This window comes from Argiope bruennichi, chromosome 5, assembly GCF_947563725.1.
Source record: "Argiope bruennichi chromosome 5, qqArgBrue1.1, whole genome shotgun sequence".
Lineage (NCBI taxonomy): Eukaryota > Metazoa > Arthropoda > Arachnida > Araneae > Araneidae > Argiope > Argiope bruennichi.
In genome coordinates, this window is record NC_079155.1 from 57,511,534 (window position 1) to 57,530,885 (window position 19,352).

Below are 19,352 nucleotides of genomic sequence, written 5' to 3' on the forward strand. Positions count from 1 at the left end.
TTCATAAACACGAATTATAAGGAAGAAAAATATTTTTCAAACGTCCATATCCTTCCTGCACGCTGATTGAAAGGGATGTAGCAAATAACCGTATTCGGTATGACTTCCGTGCTTCTTTCCCATTCTTATTCATCCTTCTGTAGAGTGTAGCTGAAAATGCCTTTCACCGGACCACATGATTTTTTTATAATTTATTGCCAATCAATCCATTCTTGTGAAGATTTTAGATTTAATTAATACAACTTGTTAGCTGTAGGTTGAATGGGGTGTGAAGAATTGGATTTTCTCTTCTCTATCCCATTAAATTCTATTGCTAGGTGGATTGCACATTCAGAGATTTATTGGGATGATCTTTAACATGTGTTGAAATTTACCAGATAATTATTATTTTATTTCTATTTACAAGTAATGTTATTACTAGGTCCACCAGAGCAATTATTAGCCTGTGCCAATCATAATATTTACATCGGGAATCAGATTTTGCCTGGCAATCTATTCTTTAGACATTTTAACTATTATATATTTGGGGCTTTTCTTAAATGATATTTGGTTACTAGTAATTAATCTATTTTCTGAGATTTTCCTACAGAGCAAGAAACATGGTTGTAAGGCTTCTTAGAAAAGAAATAAAAACATAACCTCTCATTATTTGTAAACAAAATTCAAAAACAGTGCTTTAATGTGTGTGTTCATTAAAATAAAACAATTAGCTTAAGCGAATGCTTTGGCAAGTCATCTGAAAGTATTTATAAGGAAAAGTTTTTTCAAAAATCCCGTTCAAATATAACTCCCATTATTAATAAATTCTCCAATAATGCATATTCGGTAGTTTTATTTCCATTATGGATTGTAAATTGCTCTAAATGGATAAAAATTGTTATAATTTTTTATTTCAAATATTGAATAATTTTTTGTTTGTTGTGCTAACAGTTGAACTATTTCATAAATTTGTAGAATGCATCTACTACAATCTACCCTTTCATGCATTGCATCAAAATTATTGAAGGCAAGAAATGTTATGCCACGGGCGGCCTAAAAAGAACACGTATCTTAGGTATATTGCACATTATTATCTTATCAAAATACTTTCCGCATCTTACAAAATCCTTATTATTGAAAGTTTCAAATAAAATAATATAAATTTAAATACTTTTAGCAGTTATTACAGGTGATGTAAGCAGTACGTATTTCAAATATAGATTTGTAGACAAAATAATACAAATAACTATTAAATAATTAAATTTATATTCTGATATACATCTCCAATAATTTAATTAAAAGAAAACATTTTTTTACATCTGTTTTTCTTTCTTCTAATATATATCATATCACGCTACACAATTAGAACGAAGGATATATATGGTTATTAGAGCATTCAATTGAAAAATCCACGTTTGAATAAAATTACTTTTCATACAAATGTATGCAAAGTTAAAAATGTCCTTGATGGCGAAAGTTAATAGAATAATATAACTCTACAATTTTATGTAATCATTAAAAGATTTCGAAATTTAACCTTCAAAACCTTACATTTCTCTTACCTACAGTGTCTTGAAATTATATTTACTCCTCAGAAAGACATTTCAGCATTTAAAAAGTATATTCAAAATACACCATTTGTATTATGAATAGCCACGTAAATGGAATTAATCCAATTTCATCGATTAAGCATTACGAAGTACCGAAAGAGATTATTTTCAAATGAAATGAAACGTCTCTTCCAAAGCACACACAAACATTTACCGTCAGTATTAAGGGCTGAGCTTTTAGATCATTCAAACTTTAATTAATGATTCCAGGAAGTGGTTGGAGTTAAATCTACGAAATGATATAATGCGCCCGTCAAATAAGTGAATTCCAAGTTCATTTATACTAACTTTGACGTCGAAATGCATTTGCTCTGAATAATTAATATGATGAAGTAATAAAATTACTCTACACTCAGAATATAGTAACTCACTATTTCAATTGCAAACTCAATGTCAAAAAGAATTTTTGATTTTGTTTTGCATTTTAGATGTTCAGCTTTGTTTTCATTTTTAACTTGCAGAGAGCATTTTTATTGCTTTTAAAATTAATGTCTCATGTATATTACGATGCCATGTTAAATTTAACAAGTTATTTATTAAATTATTGCTTGTTTAAATGGGAATCTAAAAATTTAATGTTAGCTTCGTGTATCTTTGGATTTGGATTAGTTTAGATATATTATTTAGTTTAAATTCCCGTGTTGAAGCCAACATATGAATAATTTTGAGAAAAACTTCGCAATTTTCAACTTTGATCATATAAATAAGGAGATACTACTGTCTACTTCTTTCTAAACTGTCACGGTAAGCTAGTAGAAAAACTGACCTTCAATGATATATGTCTATTGTATCATATATATTTCACGGCGTTCATACAGTTGAGTTTTTAATGTGGATTCCTTTGTCTACGAAGGCCTAGCCATATCAGGAAATGCATGTTTTTGAATAAGAGTAAAGAATTGTATTTCAGTTCTAAAATTCTAAGCCTGAATCACGTTAATAGTTCTTCGCTGAGCTGGCTTGGAAGCATGGAAACAAGGAAGGTGAGCTAAGGCATTTTGATTGTCATTGAACATTCTCAGAATTAGAATGGCCATCTTAAAGTAGGCCTCACGTTAAATCATAGAGGGCAAAAGATCTTGCTCAGCTGAATGAAACCTCGTGGATATAATCGTTTCACTTGATATTACTATATAATAGAAAATCAGAAAGTATAAGTGAAAACTACTCAAAAACTAATTTTCAATCAATCAGTAAGCGTTTTGATTGGAATTTCTTAATTAACTAATCAAAAAATATTTTGCCGCTTGTTTTCTAAATGATGTATGTCATTATTTTATTTTTACATAGTATAGTACATATATAATATTACTATAGTAATGTATGCATGCACTAATGTATGTATATAATATATACATACATTATAATATTAATATTTATATAGTATAGTAATTGTATGCTTAGTATAATTTAAAACATTTTGCGCCGGTCACATGAAATTACATCTTTTACTTATAAAAGCAATAAAGGGCACAAAAGTTGTTAATAGGTAACTTATATTCTTTACTTTGACCGGATAGAATGAATAAATAATCCATCTAATATGAATATTTCATTTAAGCATTTCTAAAACATGACATATCATTTCTTTGAATTAAAATTTTAAAAGATTTATAAAGTATTTTAAAAATGGTCAAATTGTTTTTCTATTTTACATTAGTGATAGTATGCGAGAAATTCCCCATATATTTCCGAAATGTTTAAAGTGAATTTTTACATTTATATTTGATAATTGATTCTCAACACTTCCGGGTTTTTTTTTTCAAAAAGAAAAAAAATTGATTTAAAATATTATTTAAAAATATATGCTTCTAAATTTTAAAATTATTACGCTAATGGACATAGACAAAAAATTGAGAACTTTTAATTTTCTAAAATATTAAATCATATAATCCTCAATTTTAATAATTGTTTCTATATTATTCTATATAGAAATTTATTAAAAATAATGCAAGAATTGAAACAGATATCATAAATATTGTTTTTCAAATGTCGTTCCTAAGAATAATTCATATTATTAAAGATATGCATTAACAAATTTTTGGGAAGATGAATTCGATTTTTTAATATTTAATTGCAATAATTCAATATTATTAACCAATCTCCTTGCAAAATGCATAACAGCAGCTAATTTAAAATTATAAAGAAGTTATTTTTTGTCATATTTAGAGACTTATTTAAACAATATCTGAACCTTAAAATTCTGAGACATATAAAAGGGTTTAATACATAAAACATTAACGCTTACTTTTATCAATTAAGTTTCTTTATCTAGATATTATTCGATTTCCATGCTATTCATATAATTAAAAACAGTTCTATAATAAATAAGGAGAAAAATTTCTGATGTAAATATATTTCAAATTTCTTCAAATGAAATAAGGGGAGGGTACATTTTAAATTTTTAGGGAGATTTTCTTTATGCTTCTTATAAAGTTGGTTTAAGTTTAGAGTTAAATGAAAAAAAAAAAGTTATTAAACCCATAATTTTTTTTTATATAAAATGATTTAGAATATCTATCATTTTTGTAATTTCGGGAAGTAATTTTAATCAAATGTTCATTATTAAAGGATACATTTCTGTAATTATCATTTTTATCAAAATGTTGACCATTTTTTTTTCTTTTAAATGAACCATTTATATAAGAAAAAATTTTGAATTGGAATTAGTATAAAATTTAATCATTTTAATTACTTATATTTGTTTCAAATATTTTTATTTTGAAAATGTATAGAAGCATTCAATAAAATATATTATCATATCTCTAAACAGAGGAAATCAGGAATATTTCAGACCGAAGTTGAAGTCTTGGATTGCTTTTAATTTTTTGCTCTTAGTATTGTATAAAATATATTTGTTTCATTAAATGGAGACCGAAAATTCTTATTAAAATAATCTGAACTATCATGCATTGTTGGCAATATTTTGCGGATTCATTTTTTTTAAATGTTTCTGCATGTGGTCTTGTTGAATGTTACCTAAGTTCAAATAAAGAAGTTGTAGAGACACAATATCAACTCATGTTAAAGACACAATATCACTCTGTTTAAAAATATAGTTTCATTTCCTGTAACAATTAAATGTTGAGATGAAATAGATTCAATTTGTATTAAATCAGTATTAAAATCAGTTTCGTCATGCAAATTTTTCGTAAAAAGTAAAGGGTATTTAATAAAATAAGAATGTTAGATTATTATTCTGCAAATCGATTTCATTACTAGCCAGGGTGAATTTATACAAGAAGACTAAAGTTACAGAAGTCTACACATTTTTTTAAATCGAATTTTTCAATATACTGATGAAAACCCGTTAGAATAAGGCTCAAAATTAATATAAAAATAAATAAATGATGGTGTGCCGTTTGGGAATTCCAGTATTAAAAATGATACCTCGTACTATTTTGGCACAGTACTAAACTGCAAATTATGCACTGTAGCATTCCAACAAAAAATTCAAGTTTCTAATATGAACAGAGTGGTTACATTTTTTATCAAATATATAAATGAATGTATTAATTAGCAATATTATAATGAAAACAGAGCAATCTAAAGGAAAATAACATGAAGTACATCTTTAATCAGTTAAGTGCGTTTGATGTGTATATATATGTTAATCCAATTCTTCGTTTAGACGATACTTTTTTTATCTAATAAAAATGAAATCTAATTCGCATTTTTTATGATTTTTTTACAGAATTTACTATGGAAACATTTGTATTGCTTTCGATGTATATTTGCTTCATTCCTAAACTTTAAAAAGGGGGACTTGATAGGCTTTAAAAAATAAATTATGTGATTAACTGGTCAAAAATACAGAGGAAGTATAAAAATATTAACTCCTTTTACAATATTAATAATTAAATTATATAATTTGTAATAAATATGTTCTTCTACAAAATATATATAAGGTCTTTTTTTAGGAATCAGTATGAAAGTGCGTAATTTATTACCAAATCTCATTTAAGGGAAATAAACAAAGGCAATCAAAATTACTGTGAAATAATTAGTGATTTATATTTTAAAGTATCCCATAAGTTATGAAAAAATAACTTTTAATTAGTGCAAAATCATAATTTTTATTTTTTAATTCTTTTTATAGCAATGGTGTAAGAAAATACATTTACGGCAAAAAAAAACACCGCGTTATTAACGTTTGTCATGTTTTTACTAGTTTAATTTAAGTAGTTTTAAAAATCACATAAAATAATAAAAATGCTTAATTAAAAGAAAAAAAAAATCTTAGAGAATGGTAGTTATTTCTTTGGTTGCTTTTCTTGTATTTTAGTGAGACCCTTAAAGAAGTTTTAATTTACAAAAAAATAAGTTTGAAGCGATATTCTGAAAAAATCTATTGTAGAATAGAGTCTATTAAATAAGAATTAATTGCCTATTTTGTAAATTAACAGCAAATAATTTCACACGCAATGAAATAGTTTATTTAATTTAGAAGTCTGACTGTCTGGAGTTTTATGGGAAATGGAAAGAAAAATACGCAGACACTTCTTGTTTGAGAAGGATAGTGGAAATCAAAGCAATAAAGACAATAAATTTAAAGAGTTGAAGAACATTAAGTTCCTTTACATACACTGCCTTTCTCCTCAAGTAGTTAAACTTTTTAGATGTTTTTTTTCATCTTTACTTTCTTTTTTTTCTGGGACTCCATTAATTTTTTATGCAATATTTACTTAAAGTGCAGCTTAGAGCACGCAATGTATTGATATGTTCATTTACAATTACCATGAATAAAGAAAAAAAAAATCTGATTTTTTTTTGAATTTCTCTTTATATAAATCATTATCCATATTTCAAGTACGAGGTTTTTAATTTTATAAGATATTCTTTGATACTTTATTTTACTTATTTTAAATGCCCGTTCTGATAAGTAAACTATACAATTCTTATAAAAATTATAAGAAAACCAAAGGAATTTCAAAAATTTAAATCTGCAAAATAAAGCATCCCAAAGAAATTTTGAAATGTATTGGTGTTTTCATACATTTCTTTCAAACATTTCAAGCAAAAATCAAGTATACATGAAGATAAACAGTAATAAATAGTATTTGAAGATATCCTTTCAAACTAGCAGGGAAACAAAATGTTAATCAGAATCTTCGATCAGTTATTGGAAAAACGAGCCAGCAATCCTAGAGACATCTCAGGTATACAATTACAGCTTTGTTTAGTTTACTTTCTGATTTAAACTACAATATAAATATTTTGGGAGGTATATTGCTATTTTACTCATGCCCAAATGACGAGACTCACAATTGACCAGCAGTCGGTTTTCAAATAATTTTAATCATAAAATAAAAATGATGTCATTTTTACTTAACTAATATGATTGTAACTTACTAGACTTTTTTATAATTGGCTAAAAATTAAAATAAAAATAATCATCGGACAGTACGATATTTTAAATCAGTACGATATCGTCAAGATGTAAGTGCCCCATTCTTCAAATTTTGTTTGCGTCAAATTCAGTTGTTGCAGTTTAAATTACATTCTATGTAGAGCAATTACACTTTCTAATTAATAATAAATAGGATCAATAACATTACGGGATATTTTATAGTATTTAATAAACTTTAAAATTATATTTAATATTGAATATATTTTGTGCTTCTTGGAATCCTGAGAAGCTGATTTGATTAAATTATTTGAAAAGTTTTTTTTTATAAAGTCATGAATTATTATTTATCACATAAATAGTATATTTCAAGAACAGATGATCTAATAATTAATTACAAAAAGAAATTATTTGATATTAAAAGTGAAAGGACATGGAGGAATTTGATTCGATTTTATCGTACGAGACAGCTTTTAATTTAACTATTTTAATCTTTATTATAAAAATAAAAGCTTTAAAAGTTGATAAATAAGCTTAATTATCAAAAATTCAGGTTTTTAAAATGGAAATAAACTTTTGCATGCATTTTAAAGCATTTAATGATATTATTATTGAAAAACATAATATTTTCACTTTATATATAAATATAAAAATAAATTATGAAATCAGGTAATCTCACTATCTTTAAAGTTTTGAAAGTAATTAAATTCGTTGAAATTTAGCATAAAAGCTTCATAGCTCTTTTGGTATCGCAATCGTTAATTAACTTTAATTAAATTAGCAATGAATACTAACTTGAAGTGTATGAATAACATTTAATTAAAATGATATAATTTATGAATAAGATTAAAGACGTATAAAATAAATTTTACTAAAAATACACTAAATTTCAATAGCTCTTCGAATCAGTATGAAACAAGTTTGAGAGATTTCATTTATTTTATCTAAAAATAGCCCATCTCAGAAATGGAGTATAAAGCTAATTAATTATATAATGTCATTGAAAGTTTCAAAATTTAAAAAAAACGAGACTGTATTATATAAGACGGAAGATCTTTTAAATACTTGAAATAACTGAATTGAATTTTTAAAAAAATGTATGCTGCATTGTATAGAATATATTTTAGAGCAGATAAGCCTTCAATTAAATTGTAAATTTCAATTTCATGTAAACTGTATTATTTCAAATTAAATTTTGAAGAAAAATGTATTTATTAATTTGTTAACTAATTTATTTAAAAGGAAATATCTTACAAAAAGATATTTCTTAACCTGTTCAATTACCTTTAGATACTTTTCAATTTATTACAGCCTTTGTTATCTATACATCATATTCAGTTTTATTTGGAATATAAATTTTGTAATCGTTCATGATTTTATATTCATAAAACCTTTTTTAATGAGAAAACATTATTTGTAAATTTTCCCGAACAATTATAATTTTTTCTACTTCCCTTAGTTTCGATTCAACCATGTTTAGAATGCTTTAAAATATTTCATTCTTTCTGGAACCCGATTAAAATTTATTCTAAGCATATCAGTACATCTCTAGAACAGAGTTTTTTCGACCTCATCTGATCTAGTTCCGCTAACTACCACCAGAGCGCTCTGTCCTAGAAATCTCCTATACATTCGCCGCGCACATGAAGTGATGCCAGACGGAAATGTATCCTTCTCGCGATGGTTTTACTAGGACACTGGGAAAAGTTTGCTCAATTGACAAAGTAAGGCAGGTCCTGAAGGAGGCTTGAGTTTTCAACTCATGTGTCTCAATTGTTAGAAGTAATTTGACATTATGAAAAAGGAAGATAAATTCCAGCTCACCGATTAGTAAGAAACTGTATTGACTTTTACTTTCTCAACTTTATTCTGAACTATGAAGAAATTTTTTTCTACTTTGATGACTAGAACTACGAATACTTTCCCCTTCTGCTGGTTCTTGATCTTTATTGGAACTATAAATGGTAAGTAATTTGGAAAATTTTCTGTCATAATATGTAGTGACTTTAAGTTATTTTACAGCTTTTCGCTATTGTAATACTCACAAAAAATATAATTTACGAACAGTTTTTAATCAATAACGGAAATAAATAAATAATTAAATAAATTATTTTAGAAATATTCGTAATACACGTTATGTTTTGAAAACGTCGGTATATCCTTTAGAACTATAAATAGTTAAGAATCAATACTAAAGTTTAAAAAATATTATAATTAAACTATTTCTAAAGTGTTCGCGATTTTTGCTATCTTAAAAATGCATGTATACACATAAACTACAAAAGAATGTGGAATTTTAAAGCATTTTTTTTAATAATATCAGGCAGCAAGAAAATTATTTTCTTTGCAATTATTTTTTAAAGAAATAATATTATTATGATTTCTGAAGTTTTGAAACTAATGTATTTATTGTCTTGATTTTAGAATGGAATAATTAAATTTTCTTCGTTGTGCAAATTGTATTCATTCATTCATTCAAGACTCATATTTATGAGTTGCATAAAAATTAATAAATTATTCATTATTCATAAAGTAAACGACCAAAACATTAGCTATCAATATTGAATTAATATTTTCAAAATTATATCAACAAACAATGGAAAATTATTTTTTTCTAAGCTCTTGTATTTAGAAGAAAGTTTTAAATAATAAGTACTTCAAATTATTTAAATATAATTATCAAATTAAATTACATATAAACTTTTAAATTAATAATTTAAAGTGTATGTTATCTATTTAAGAGCTTGTATTTTTTAAAGTGAAAAGCTTGGAATAAATAGGAAAAAAAAATGATATTCTTTGGAATTTGCTTTCATAGGACCAGTTTATTTTTACAATAATTTTATGCCATGAGAATTTTTTTAAATTCAAATTCTTCAAAGCTATTCTAAAGGATTCATTATAAAAATTAGGAATAGTGTATATATTTTTTATGAAATAAATATTTTCATACTTTTTGTTGTAAGTTGATTTTGTATCGCAATATGAATTTAAAAAATCAGCTTTACTATTTTTTTTACTTTTTAAACAATTTATTATGTTTGTAAGAAAAAAAATATTTATACCTAATTTGTTTCCATTAAGTATTTAAAAGAATAGACGTTGCTTTTTTTAGTTGGCAAAATCAAAGATCTCAAATTTTTATCAGAGTTTTCAGAATTCCTTCAGTAAATTTATAGAGAATTCTAAATTTAGTAATAGGTAATTATTCAAAAATAAATTTATATATATCATATAATAAAGATATGCAGTGCTTACGTTTTATTTACAATTTTTATCAATATTTTACATCAGCAAAAATTACTCAGTAATTTCATTTCGAATCAAAGTAGCAGGCCTTTGAAAAGAGTGATGATGATTTTGCACTTGGGTTTACATACTATGTAAAATTTACAGAATGTATGATTTCAAAATTAATAATAATTTTCGCATGCTTAAATGATACAATGTATTTTAAAGTCATCTTCAAATTATTTTTATAATCACAGATAATACTCAATTTCTTACTATCATCATCAAATCCTTGAGACTATAGGAGAAAAAACTAAGCTTAAGCTATATGTAGTATACTAAAAAAAATGTATTTTTGAAAAAATACTAAAAAAATGTAAATTTGAAACTGAATATATATTTCATAATATGCACGTGATATTGAAATGCCACGTATATATTTTGTTTTTAAAGTAATTTAACTCCCTTTATGCATTTATTATAATAAATTCACATTATATAAAAAATAATAATGCATCATTTTATATATCTATTATACGTGATAAATCACATTATATGTGCATTATGTATGCATGCCAAATTATATGATTGAAATACTTTATTTCGTTAATATGTTTCTTGTTTCATTTCTTATGTAATATAAAAATAAAGGGGTTTGCATGTTTTCAGAAATGGCAAATTATGTTTTATATTTCGTTTGGGGCAAAGAAAGTCATAGGATCAAATGCATTTTAATATGTTTCTTTAATACAGATTTGAAGACCAACCAATCGTTTTCGAAATTCCCTATATTATATCTTTTTCATATTTATTTTTCAAAATATACTTTAAATCGATTTTATTAAAAGTGCTGCTCCGTTGAAGGCGATATTTGTAAAAGCTTTTAATATTTTGCTCCCTCGTTAAATTTGAATTTTGATTTCCTGCTCCGACGATTTGTCACGAGGCAACGGATGCAAAGCATCTGCAAGGATAAGTTCCCCCATTGCTATTTATGCGCTTTACGTTCGATTAATTGGTTCAAATTTTCAAGGAAGTCGTTTCATTGCTTTGTATTTCTTTTTAAATTTTGAAGCAAAATAGGCTTCCGCAAGCAAAAGTAGTTTAAATTCTAAACATTTATATTCTTCGACCTGATTGGCGAAATATATTTATAAACTTTAGCAAAATATATTTCAAGAATTTGAAGTACGTTTTATTAAACTTTAGCTACATTTCAGATAATATTTATTTAAAGTTAGCTTGGGCATTCTGCCCTCTCTTTAAATATGAATTTTGCCGTCAATTCCTGATGTTTATCATGAGGTAATATATACAAAACATCTACAGAAATGCTATTTTCTTTAGTTATTTCCCCGTGCTGTATCCTCTATTTTTCTTTAACTCTTCTATTTAGCTTTATGTTTTATATTTGGTTAATTAGCTCATATTTTCAACAAATTTTACTTGACCTTGTCTTGGACATAAAGTTCTGAAACTAATGTATGCTTTCACAAGCAACAGTGGTTTAAATTAGAAAAAAATTATAACTCTTCAATTTATCAACTGTTTTAAGTTCAACGGTAATTTATATACAGTACTCAACTAACTGAGGTAACAGAATATTAATTATTATTATAATTATTATTAAGCTACCGCAAATGAACCGACCTGATAATATTTATTGTTACGAAATGCATACCCAACATAAAGAATTTTTTTAAATAAAAAATAAGAAAGAAGGGGATGAAAAGGAAAAAGGGGACTAGTTAATTCATTAATGACTTAAATCAAAAATCAAAAACAATTAATTTTATTAAAAACCGTATTAATTTGATTTTAAATCTGTATATTCGGTATAAAACCAAGCTTGGGCGGTGGAGGAATTTCTTATACTAATATATATATATATATATATATATATATATATATATAATATAATATGTTAATATGAGCTGAAAATTTTTATTTAAAGGACATGGCACCCCGTTTCGGTTATTATATTTCTATAAATTTTTGCATTTCATATATAGTACGCCTACATGAGGGTAATTCTAATTCATTCAAATGACATTTCTTGTAATATTCCTAGTGCATTTTGTATGAATAAGAATATTAAACATTTTACAAAGATTTTGATTTCCTCTGTTGTTTTTGTAATAACTTGATGAATAATATCCAATAATGAAATTACTGTTCGATCTCAGGATAAATTATATATTTAATATATTTGTTATTGATGAAAAGACCAGAAGAATAATCAATGTATTCTCTTAAGAAGAAGGTTAAAACAAAAGATTGCAACACATTTTTTTGAGATAACCATTGGAAATGTCTATTATCCCCTTCTATAATTCTTGAAATATTTTTTTTTTCCTTTATAAAAAAATATACATTATTCTGAAATATGCCGTCGGTATAAAATAGATTAATATTGTTTTAGTAAATATCAAAGATCTCCATACAGTAACTCCGCTATTGAAGTTAAATTCTATTCATCCTTTTACTGCTGTAAAGAACATATTTTTCGATTCAAACGATTGAAGAATTTAAAAGTTATATAAAAAACAATTTTGCAAGTAGTTTTCTGGCTTCTTTAAATCCACGTAACTTTATAATATTTATAGAAGTAACATAAATAAAAACAGAAAATTCTTTTTAAGATGTCTTACAACTAAGTTTAAAATTAAACTTCTATGATGCAAGTAAGGAAAACTCTTATGCGTATGAAACTTTTGAATAAATATATGTATTATGAATAATATAATCCGATGTTATATAAGTTTTAGTGTATCACATTTCATAACAAAACGAAATAAATATAGAATAAATGGATGATTTGAAAATATTTACATATAAAATATTCAAAATAAGCGAATTTCTAATATTTGTTTTATATTTATTATTTATAGTATTTTATTTCACTTACTCTAGTATATTTTCTTTATATTTATCAATAGTTCAATTTTAAATACTTATGTGTTGGTTTTAAATCCTTTCAAGTTAACTTTAAAAGTCCATGTCTTAACATTGGAGGTCCCAAGTTTTAATTTAAATTCGATTGTTTATCAATTTAAAGTTTATATGACAATTAAATGTAAATGACAGGAAATAATTTAATTTTATTTATAGAACTACGCGAACAGATTTCGATATTGAAACGCGCTTTATAAAAGTTTTTAAAAATATTACTACACCTTTTACAGAAAACAGGTTTTAGCTATTGCATTTCTAAAATTTATAATGGTACTTCATGAATGATATTAATACTCAACTGCTTATTAAGTTTAGACTCGTAACTTTTTTCGTAGCCACACGAGACAATTTTTTGAGCACAAATTATTAATCTTGAGACGTTAAATATCATGGAGATGGTATTCAATTCCAAGAATTTATTATATTAATTCCATTATATTAACTAACTCGCATATCATTTAAATGTGTAACTGCAATCATACCAGATATCGCATATCAATTTGTGTAACCAAATCATACCAGAAATAGCAACTAAACAATTCATTTTCTTATATTTGTCTTAAACAGTTTTCTTGCACAATAAGCTAATTAGTGCTTTCGATTAGAATTTTTTAATTTAATTAAGGGGCTTGTTAAATATTGATGCAAATTTAATCGAATGTTTTTAAAAACACCCATTCACAAATGATGAAAACTCAGTTGGTTTTAATTAAAAAAATTGGAAGTGAAAGCGAAAGAAAAGAAAGAAACATCCTCATGAATTTCCAAGTGCTTTATGCTTCAAATGGTATTTTTACATCTTTTCATCAGTACTTTTTCAATTAAATACTTAAAGTGGCGTTTTTTGTAACATTTCAAGATTTCTTTTACAGAGAAACATGTTTGTTAACTAATTCATTTTCTCACAGAATACTTTTGATCCTATTTCGCATTTATGTCGCATAGCAATTTTTCAGCTACGTAAATTTAATTTTACGTGCTACGAGCGATTTATTCAAATAAAAATGGAATTAGGTAAGTAAATAATAAAAAAATAATTAAAAAAAACTCGTAAGCCGTTATTTTTCCTTTACTGTGACCGACTTTTTAAGCTATAGAAATATCTTTATTTTTTTTCACCATAAGAAAAGTGCTTTTTAATCTTTCTAAATTTGATAAAAAATTGCCAATGTTCATTTCACCCTTTTTTTTCTGGCAGATCAGAGGTTTTTTTTTAAATGCTTTTGTCTTTGCCATTACATCGATGTATGACTTAATTTTCATAAGCGCTATAAGTGCAAATGCTCTTAAAGTTTCTAGTTCAATAAATTTGATTTTGTAATTACTTTTTGTGGTTATAGCAGCAATGAAAGAATACTGTAATATATCTGTTGATTTTTTTTTTATTGTTCCCTTATTGAGATACTAATTATTCAATTGTAATGAGTTTTTTTAATATGGAAATCGCTTTCTCAAAATAATTATTTTAGTTAAATTTAAATTATAATAATTTATTTTTATACTTTCAATGTAATTTGGCTTATGAGAAAATAGAGAAAACTATGAACAAAAATTTTAACCTAAAAGCAAATCTTTAGATTTCATTGTTTATGAAATATTAGCAAATCTACGATTCAGCTTCTTTCGAATACTTTTTAGTGATGCTTTCTTTTCAATGACATTAATTTTTTTAATATTAGCTTTAGTTTGGTAAAATATTTAAAATTGCTTACTACTTTATTTCTTATAACGAGTTGGAGAGTAGAATTCATAACAATACTTCTAAATTTATCAGTGTAGTACTTAAAAGAGTTTAAATATATTTGTGAATACTTAGATTAAATTAAAATATAGAAAAATTGAGTTATGATTCAAAATAGTTACTCCATAGCTACATGCATAAACTTTCCATACACTTATTGAAAGATTATAAATGCCTTGTTCTATCTTTCCTAAAACAACCAAATATTCATATTTGTATGAGATAAGAAACGAATCAAAACCTGCATTATGAAAACAGATTATCAATTTAATATACATTTTTTTTTTTCTTATTGCGACCATTATTTTCTGAAACATTTATAGATGAGAATTCAGGTTATAAACTCGTTTTTATAAATAAAATAATTTTAATAAGTTTTTTTCCACGTAAAAGAGGAAAATTATCTCTAAACGTACCATAAATGGTTAAATGACCAATTACGCACTTTTAAATTGAAAATACGCATATCATCTTATCGCTTTTGCACATTTGACTTCATGACTTTTTCTAAAAATTATATACAGTTAATATTCTATTATGTTTTTTTTATTTGTATTCTGTTCCTTTTTAGTAATACTTGTCGCACGCCGTTATCTACCACAACTGGTCATTTGACCGGGAGAACAATTTATTGCTTTATACTTTATAAGGTTATCGGATCAGAAATTATGATGTAATGCGTATTCAACGTATTGTATTCAGTTAGTTGCACATTGATTTAGTTGGCATAAGATTTTCGTGAAGACCATGAACAATCAAAAGAAAGAACAAATGCAAAACGATTGATGCCTAAATCTACTATATATTCTCATCAACGTAAGACATGTCAAATAAGATATTATAAAACCATCCATATTTGTTCTATATGTGAAAAATATGTTTTCGGAAAGTGGAAACATCCTGTATATGTAAAACTAAAAATTGTAAACTAAGCAATGAACTAACAATTCTTATTCTTTGTGTTTGTAGTATAAAGAAATTGACAATATATAATTTTGTTTAATTATAATGAAGTTAATTTGTTTGTTTAGTTAATTTGTAGGAAGAAATTCCTTTCTAACATTCATATTTCCTACATTTAATCAGGAAACATAAAGTCCGGTCATTTGACCAGCTATGGTAGAAACAAGTATGTATTAATTGTTGGTATGTTTAGTGTTAAATGTTGAGCAAACGAAACTTTTGACTTTATATTCATTTATTGACTTTTATAGACTTTTAAAATTTACCAATGTTTTTTAAAATGTTTTAGGATGTCCCTAAGATATTGCTGGATATTATGAATGTCAAACAATATCGTGGAGATATCGCAACAATATTTTTGGGTATTTTGCTCTATTAGAGTAATATATTACCATTTGCCTTCCCATTTTTATCGGATTTACCAAACAATATTTTGTCTATATTGCATATAGACGCCGTATGATTTATTTTTCTGTACATCATACAGGGATAATGAGTTTTGTTATATTTTGTTTTCGCTAACTATATCAATATATTGCTAACAAATGGTATTAGACATCCCTATAGCAGTTTTTATATCTTACCACTTCTCATTTATCCAGAGAATATCATCATATTAGTTTATCATCGGTTCACGATTTTATTGATTATTTAATCTATATCAATAATTAATAAATTATCAACCCCAAACATTATGATAATATATGCAAAATCACAGAGCAATACATAAAAATTCATTTGCATTTCTATTGGTTCAGTCATTTGAGCCATTTTTGGGGAAGACAATTTGCTTACCTTCTCAAATTCAACTTACAAAACTATGACTCAAAAGATCCATCTATCAATTTTTTAAGTAAAACCTTTGATAAACGAAAAATGTAGCTCAGATTTCAATTTGATTTCTTAATTTACATATTTATTTATTCTCCCTTCTCTGTAAAATTTTATATATTGCAGGTGATAACTTAACAAAATGCTAGCGTTTAGTAAAAAAAATGCTGTACAGTAGAAACTATTATGAAGTTTTCGTAGGTAAAGGTAAGTTTTCATAAGTGATTTAAATTGAAGATATCGTCTTTTGAAGCTAAAGCATCAGTAATTGCATAGTTAAATATAATAAGACACGGTGATTTTATTTAGGCAATGCTGAAGAAAAAAAAAAATACTTTAAATTACTCATGAATATCATCTTTTCGATTGTGACAAAACAAGAAGTTTCTAAATATTCAATCACAGTTCTGCCTATTAAATTGAAATAAATTCTCCCTACTTCATTCTATTGGACGATTCCTTTCTATTTCGTTACGATAATTTATTCTTAATTTTCCAATTAGCAATGAAACTGCAATTTGCACAGTCTGAATAGGAAGAGGAGCTTTACAGGATCATTAGACAACACAAACAGATTAGTTCCTTGAGGGGAGCGAATTCCTGATAGTTTACCGATACAACATCTGGAATAACCTGCCGTCAGAAAAAAAGTATTTTAGAGGTACATTATCTATTCACCACTGAAAGAAACATGCGATCGTTCACACATACTATACACAAACACATACATACACATAACTGTCATAATACATATCGGTAGGATTTCAGGCATATCGTATGTTTATTAATTTTTTTATAACAGTCAGAACGATATTTTCACAACGTCAAAGTCATTGCAAATATCAGTAAGATTTCAGCTACATCGTATGACTTTCAAAAGACAATATCAGGTATTTTCCTTATAGCGTGGAGTTTTAAGATTGATGCATAATCATTAAATAAAATAGCGTTTACTTCATCGAGAGGCCACAAATACGACAAAAAGAGAAAGTTAGAAAGGTGAAGTTAAATTTTACTCATTTATATATGCATTGGTATTTTTCTGAAGAGAACCTGACCCGTTATTTGCTTAGGAACAACGATCTGAAGTTAACTGGATGTGGCAGCTCAATGTCAAACAGTTAAAGTTAAGTAATTAGACATAAGACGACTTAAAGCTTGTCTGATAAAAAAGTTAAAGTAGTGTCGTCTTTGTGTTTAAATAGTAATAAAAATAATTCCAGGAGCTACTGATATTTTGATTAGAAATACTGACAACTGTTCTGCTTTCATAGCCGAATTTATTGCAATCTATATGGGCCTTCAATATATCGACATGTTCACTGAACTTGTTTTACGGGACATTTGGATTTTAACAGACAGTCGTACCTCTATGTAGCACCTTTCTTATTAGACGAAAGTGGGGGGCAAGACTAGCATGAATATCTTACACCTTATTGACAGGCTCTCTGCAGAACACTCTGCACACTTTCAGTGGTCTCCTCACATGTTGGTTTAAATGGTGATGAGATAGCCGATAACTTAGCTAAGACAGCCTTAGATGACATATTTTATGGTTACCCAACACCAACCTATTTTGAAATCTCCTCTACCAAAAAAATTGAGTCGGGTGCCTTTTGGAGGGTTTCACCTGCTCACCCTTAGTACTTTGGTAAAAGTCCTGGTTGGTTCTCCGTCTGGTATCTCTAGAAAACAGCAAACGCGTCTCTCTCGTGTTTTGAGTGGACACACCAAATCCCTCACCTTCCAACATGGCGGAGGATATCTGCTGAATGTCTTTGGAAGAAAGATCAAGCCTCCACCAATCATATTCTTAAATGTTTAAATTTTACTATTTTTGTGATTTTAAGTATCCTCTTTCGTTTTTAGAATTTTTAGAGATCTTTGGTTTCATGGAGGTGGTATAGGGCAGCTGTACCACCTGGGATTGGGAACAACAACAATAACAATTCTTAAAAGCAAGGCTAAATTAAATTTATTCGCCATGCATATATTGTATCCCTTTATATTGATCTTTCTGTATTGTGCAAAAAAGAGTCAGAGATTTTAGGAGCTTTTGAAAAGTAATACCATTCATACCAACCATACCAAATATTCATAGCTTGGCAAAGAATAGGTTTTATCGAATTCAGAAACACAATAAATAGAAGAAATTTCAGAATCAGGGAAATTACAGTGAATTTTGTAGCAGCACCAGAGTCTAAAATTTAAAAAAAAAGCTTGAAAAGCTTACATTGTAATTTTGATCAATATTAAACAATTAAATTAAATTTAAAAATTTATAGATATGCTTGAATATTCTCCAGATAAAGATAGATCTTCAAAAAACTCATATTCATTTCAATATTTAATGATAGAAAATTATTTTAATTGATAATTTTTTTATGAATATAAAATTTTACTTGATTACTTAATCTATAATTATTCAATTTACAGCACTTAAACCATGAAGCAAGTTCCAGATTCAAAAAAGATTTCTCTACATCTGAAATTTTACTATACAGACAAATTTATCACAGGTTATAAAATATGTTTGCTAATACTTATAATCAGCAAAATGGATAAAACAGAAAAGAAGCTTATTTAAGTACAGAAATCAATCGTTTATAAATAATGAATTTAGCACAAAAGAAAAGTTACTAATTATCTTATAAAGAGTATTCACTATAAAATTATAGAAAGATCCAAAAACTAT

General features: G+C 26.1%; 1 protein-coding gene across 1 annotated transcript in view; it reads left to right on the plus strand.

Annotated features, from left to right (window-relative positions):
- Nucleotides 1-8,601: 8,601 nt before the first annotated feature.
- Nucleotides 8,602-19,352, plus strand: part of LOC129969150 (uncharacterized) — a 124,562-nt gene continuing 113,811 nt past the window's right edge. The window contains exon 1 of the mRNA XM_056083576.1: nucleotides 8,602-8,900. Within this exon, the coding sequence (XP_055939551.1) occupies nucleotides 8,813-8,900 (88 nt within the window). The 5' untranslated portion in view covers nucleotides 8,602-8,812. The remainder of the gene's footprint in view (nucleotides 8,901-19,352) is intronic.